This window comes from Carya illinoinensis, chromosome 6, assembly GCF_018687715.1.
Source record: "Carya illinoinensis cultivar Pawnee chromosome 6, C.illinoinensisPawnee_v1, whole genome shotgun sequence".
Lineage (NCBI taxonomy): Eukaryota > Viridiplantae > Streptophyta > Magnoliopsida > Fagales > Juglandaceae > Carya > Carya illinoinensis.
The window spans coordinates 33,794,873-33,801,157 of record NC_056757.1 but is presented as its reverse complement, the minus strand read 5'-3'; the positions used below and the strand labels follow the sequence as shown (position 1 = coordinate 33,801,157).

Sequence of the window (6,285 nt, the reverse complement as noted above, 5' to 3'; positions counted from 1 at the left end):
TTAGTCATCTGGGCAACATAACTGTTTGCATAATAACAGACCCTCTAATACCCCTCTGAGTTTGGCTTCATTATTAGTACAATGACCAAAGTACTCTGTAAAAGCAAACCTCAACATACCAGTATTATCTCTCAATATACCACCACCACCTCCTTCTCCAGGATTACCTAAATTATTGCCATCTATATTTAGCTTAAATCTTCCCAGACTAGGCGTAGCCCACTTCACAATTCTCGGCGCTCTTCTCTGTTTTTCCACAATATTAACATTCAATTTCTTCAAAATATCTATATCCCTCTTTGACAATTTTTTTACAGTTCCTATTTTCTTAAGAACATACCTTATCCAGTACATCACAGATCTCCAAACCACCTCCAACTTCTCATGTTTTCCTTCCATCCGAGCTGTACATCTCCTTTTCCACAGCCTCCATGTCACAATAACAGGTACTAAACCCAGCAGCATCCCCAGTTGAGACTGTCTTGATGCTCGACTAAACCAGGCATATACCCTTTCTCTCCACCGTTGCTGAGGCACAAACAGAATGTCTAATTCAGCCGATACCCTGCACCACACAGACCTTGCAAACTGCCCACTTCCAAGCACATGATCCAAGTCTTCAACTTGACCCCTGTTACAGCAATTACAGCATGAGGCTAGCGCTATACCAACCTTTTTTTATTTTCTCATCTACACTAAGGTATCCAAACATTGCCTTCCACATACATAGAGACATTTTTTTTGGTAGACTTTTTTCCACACCCATCGATACGACTCATTCCTTACTAACTTAACTCGAAGGATATCCCATGCTGATTTTATTGAGAAAAGACCATTTTTATTTGGAAGCCAAATTAACACATCCTTCTTATTTTTCAACTTCCCAATAGTCTCCATAACATCCGTCCCCAACCGATTACCAATCATATCTTGCAACCTGCCAATGTCCCATAGATCATTAATCACCAACTCTCTAATTCTAATATCAGGATATTCTACTTGTTGTATAAGATCACATAACATGCCTTCATCTAGGAACTTATCATACCAAAATGACAGGTCCCCCTCATGCACCTTCCACTTTGAGTTTCCTATGATAAAAGGAATTCCCTCCACAACTTTACGCCAAAAATTGGAACCTGATCTTCTCCCCAACCACAAACACATTTGTTTATTCTTCACATATTTAGCCCGAAAGAAATTTGCCCATAAACTGTCCTCAGTCAACAGCTACCACCCAAATTTATGAAACAAAGATCTTTGCACTTCCCCCAACTTCCTGACACCAATCCCTCCCTCCTCCACCGAACCACACATATGATTCCATATCTTCCATCTTCTTTTAACTTTACCATTTTTATCTCCCCAGAAAAAACAAGAAAATAAACTATTTAGCTCCTTAATCACAGATGCTGGCATTTGAATTACTGATAACAGGTGAATCGGCATACTTGATAACACATGTGTCAAAAGGATGAGCCTACCTCCTTGTGACAAGAGTCGGCTCTTCCATCCTTCCAATTTGTTTTGAACCTTCGCCACTAAATAGTCTAAATGCCTGGCTTTCAGTCTTCCATCTACAATTGGAGCTCCCAAATATTTACAAGGGAACTCACATTGCACAAAACCAGTCACCCTCCGAATATCATTAATACGCTGATTTGATATCTTCTTAGAATAATAAATCGCTGACTTCTCATAATTAACTTTCTGACCCGTCCATCTCTCATACTGTTTGAACACATTCATCAAACATCGAATCGTTCCTTTGGAAGCATTGGTAAACAAAACTATGTCATCAGCGTATAGAAGATGAGAGACCACCGGAGAATTTACCGGATGAGAGAACAGCTGTATCTTCTTTTCAGCCACTTTTCCTTTTATCATCTTTGAGAGAACCTCCTCCATAATTATAAATAAATATGGCGAAAGCGGATCCCCCTGTCTAAGCCCTCTCTTTGACTTGAAAAAACCTTTAAAGGTCTCATTCAACATTATCGAAAACCACAGCGTTGTAACACAATTTTTAATCAAATCAGAAAAATCTCCCGGCACTCCAAAGCTAGACTACACATGCATTAAGAACTTCCAATTTACCCTATCATACGCTTTTGACATATCAATTTTTATAAAGACATTTCCACCCCATGCATTCCGATGTAATAATTTTAACATTTCCTGAGAAAGGGAAATGTTTTGAAAAATACTTCGACCTTTTACAAACGCCCCCTGCTCCGGCGATATCATTCTATCCAGCACCGTTGCTAATCTATTCACAATCAATTTTGCAAACACTTTATAGATCACGTTACACAAACTAATCGGCCGAAATTTATCAAAACTTGTAGGATCCTTCACCTTTGGGATCAAAACAATAAAAGACGCTGTATAAAATCTTGGTAATTCCATACGTTGAAAAAATTCCATAACTGCATTGCTGACTTCCATGCGAACTATCTCCCAGCATGTCAAATAAAATTGCGAACTGAAACCATCTGGCCCCAGACTTGAATCCTTTGGAATAGAAAGTAATGCTTCATAAATCTCCTGATCTGATGGTGGCTTCCTCAGGCACCTTTCCTCATTTTCACCCACCACAGAGCTAATTAATGTAGATAAATCAGGCAACTCCAAATTCTCTTCTTCAGACAAAAACCTTTCAAAATACCTTGTAGCTTCTTCATGTATTTCTACAGGTGACTCAAGAAGCCTACCACCAGAAAGTTTCATGTTCTTCACCATAGCATTTCGCCTTCTTTGTGCAATTACGACATGAAAGTACTTTGTGTTCTGATCACCTTCCTCCATCCATCTTTGTTTAGCCTGCTGCCGTAATCGAGTGTCCTCCCTTTGTACCCACTGATCCAGCTCATTACTAGCTTTAAGAAAATCACATTCAAGCTTCCTCGTGTATTGGTTTTGAAGCTCAACATCTAGCACCTCCACTCTTTCTTCTAATTCTCTAATTGTCCCCTCCATTCTACCAAAAACCTCTTTATTCCATCTTTTTAATGTCACTTTCAATCTCTTTAATTTTCCGGCCAATACCAATAATCCATTTCCAGGAAACAGTTCTTTCCAAGAACTCTCCATAATCTTAAGGAATTCTTCATGAGCTACCCACATATTTTGAAAATGAAAAGGCATCGGACCATACCTAGTATAGTCCTCTGCAAATTGTACCAAGAGAGGGGCATTATCAGAAGTTCTTCTCTCCAAAAAATGAGCTGAGGCAGTCCCGAATTTTAACGCAAATTCATTATTGACAAGCATTCGATCAAGCTTAGCCCAACTCCTCGCCATACCTTGCTGCCCATTACACCAAGAGAATTGCTTCCCTTCAATTTTCCAATCCAACAAGCCACAAGAATTAATACAAAGGTTAAATTCATTCATAGCACTTCTTGATCTTGGGAGCCCACATGCACGTTCATCATTAGCTCTAATAATATTAAAATCGCCACACACCATCCACGGGATATTAGGACAAGAAAAACTGCACAGATGATCCCAAAGTTGCCTCCGATCCACCATAAGACATTTAGCATATATAAATGTTGATAAAACCATACTTCCATCTCTTGAAAACAGACAAGTAATCGATTGGTTAGTAATGCTAACCAAATCCATATTCAAGTCATCCCTTCAACATACCCATATCTTACCACCATCGTCAATATTCGACATGAAATTATTAAAACCAGCTCTAAAAGCCCATGTTTGTATTTTCTCAACAGATAAAAAAGGCTCTAAAATAGCCAAAATTGAGATATTATGCTTACGAATGAACTTCCATACTCTACTTTTCGACGTGCCCAGTCCGCGCACATTCCACACCATTACCTTGCCAATCATAACTCCAGCTTGTTTGGTTGGACCTTCGTCCTTCAAGATTTCCTCACAGGTACTTCTTTGGCATCTATATTCAGAACACTCACATGACTTCCTCCCGGATCTGAACAATAGTCTTTTTCACAATTCACCTATTTGGGCGTTTCTTCTTCAGAGAACACTTCAATACCTTTCTGATATGTATCTCCTTCCTCAGCTTTGTCAAAAACAGCTTCTCCTACTATACCCAATTCGTCCCCTACCATTGCATTCCGCTCTCTTACCATTTTTGATCCCGTGTTCACAAACTCGCCATTCAGACCTGTCAATACATCTGACGTCCCTTCTAAAACAATCTCCCCTTCATTATGCACTTCATCCCCTGTCTCACCATTCATGACCAACACTACACCACTATCAGCACACACTTCATTCTCATCTCTACTATTTTCAATTAACGGAACAGAATGAACCTGTACACCATTTTTACTCCCCCCACTAATCATCCCATTCTCAACACCGGGATCTGGGCAGTGGTCAATTACCACTTGTTTACCTTTATCAACTACCACCTCTACAATGCTATCTTCCTTTTTCCCCTCTCCTCTATCCCCCTCCACGACTTCCACTTCTCCATCTTCTAACTGTTTTTTCCAGTTGTCATTCTTCTTAATCCCCAACTTTCCTTCATTCATTTTTTCTGTTTTTGTTTAATCTTCAACCCCATTCTACATACCACATCCGTGTGTCCCTGTTGAAAACACTTGTTGCAGTAGAAACCTCTTTTCTCATAAACTACGTCCTGCCAAATCTGGTGTTTTTATCCCACAACAATTAGAAACCCACCAACCATCTCATCTTGAAGATCCACTTCTACACAAATTCGAGGTCCAGTAGCACGAGTACGGTACAGGGTTGCATTATCTGTGTAACAGCCCGCTAGAAATTCAATTAAGGAATTTCTATTGACTTTAGGAACCTCGTGAAAACTCTGTAAGTTTACACGAATCGACTAATCGCATAAATTTTAGCCTGTCAACATAGTTAGTGTTATAACTCACTATGGTGCCAGAAATGCGATTTTAATTATTTGAGATAGTTAAAAGTGTCAGAATACATTATAGTCTACACCACTAGGCTTAATTGAATATTTAGAATTTTTCAGTACTAAGTTTATTACGTTTATTTTTGGAGTGAATAGTAACCTCGGTAAATGTACTGAGCGTAGTGTTTTCAAAATCATAGTGTGAAATGTCCAAATTAGGATAGCGATATTTTATTTGGACACTTGGTAAGATCTTAACCACACATAATGAATAGTATTAGATACTTGGCACAAAGAGAAACCATTAGATGGAATTGTGAAGGAAATCAAGGTGTGAGATCATGACACCTAAGCAAAATACACATTTGGAAAATATCTTAAGAATAGAGATTTAAAATACACATAGAAAGATTTTAGCCACCTTACTCTTCCAAGTCTACTCCACATTTGGAAAATATATTGAGCTGATTTTATAGATATTATTGGATAGAATATTTTGAGATAATATTTTATAGATATTTTGGGTAGGAGAAAACCACACTCAACTCTCAACTCCAGCCTTATCATCTCCCTTATCTCTTCCATAAGCATCTCCAGCCATCACCCATGAACTTATCTTCATTTACACGTTTCTTTAAAAGAATATCAAACATTCTCTCTCGGACAGCTTTTAGGAGTTCTTTTGCATGCCCATTTTGAAGCTGTTGTAAGTGTTTAATCATAAAGTCTCCTTCATATAAGTTGTTCCTTTTTGAGTCTAGTTTACATGGATATCTTATTTGCCCCATTTGAAGATCATTTGGTCATTCAAATATTGTGTAAACTATAGAAAGGTCATTCTGAGAGATAAACTGGAGAATATGTTATAGTTTGGAGTTTTTGACCAAGCTAATGGATAGATATTGGTCCGAAATTTTTATGGAGTATTGTTAACATGTATATATGACTATTGGTTGAGGATTTTTGCATGATTGAAGGTTTTGATGAAATATTTGCTTAGATTTAGAAACTTAGAAACTGGAAGAAGAAAAACAGTTTCTATTTTGAGAAAGTTTAACTCTTTGGTGGTCTAAACTTATTCTAATGACTTTGATAATTTTATTGGAGGATCCTAAGCATCTTATATACATGTTATATTATTATTTTGAAGATATTTGATGTTAGTTTCAAAGATATGAAATTTTATGTAAAGAGATATTCAGATAAGCCAAAGTGTGGATGTTCTTGGCTAAATTTATGTTTTGGTTAATTTTTAACCATGTGATCTTGAATTAGAAGCTTATATATGTTTTAGGACATCTTTTTAAACCATGTGATGGTTTGGTTTGAAGATCACATATTTATAAGTCATAGATCAAAAGGTTGATCAAAACAAGTTGGAAACAAAAATCAATGGAAATAGCATATGG

At 37.5% G+C, this 6,285-nt stretch overlaps 1 protein-coding gene across 1 annotated transcript; it reads right to left on the bottom strand.

The window, feature by feature from the left end:
* Nucleotides 1–3,303, bottom strand: LOC122312796. Its single transcript, XM_043127447.1, has 4 exons — nucleotides 2,359–3,303; nucleotides 1,534–2,067; nucleotides 791–1,230; nucleotides 1–631 (listed from the first exon to the last, which is right to left on the bottom strand). Exons 1-4 carry the CDS (start codon nucleotides 3,301–3,303, stop codon nucleotides 1–3), a joined length of 2,550 nt encoding a protein of 849 aa, XP_042983381.1.
* Nucleotides 3,304–6,285: the final 2,982 nt, after the last annotated feature.

Coding starts and splice junctions, on each gene's coding strand:
- LOC122312796 (XM_043127447.1), bottom strand. CDS start 3,303: ATGGCGAGGAGTTGGGCTAAGCTTGATCGAATGCTTGTCAATAATGAA. Junction 1,231..1,533: donor TAGACTATTTAGTGGCGAAG/GTTCAAAACAAA, acceptor TTTGGGTGGTAG/CTGTTGACTGAGGACAGTTT. Junction 632..790: donor TGGGATATCCTTCGAGTTAA/GTTAGTAAGGAA, acceptor TTGCTGTAACAG/GGGTCAAGTTGAAGACTTGG.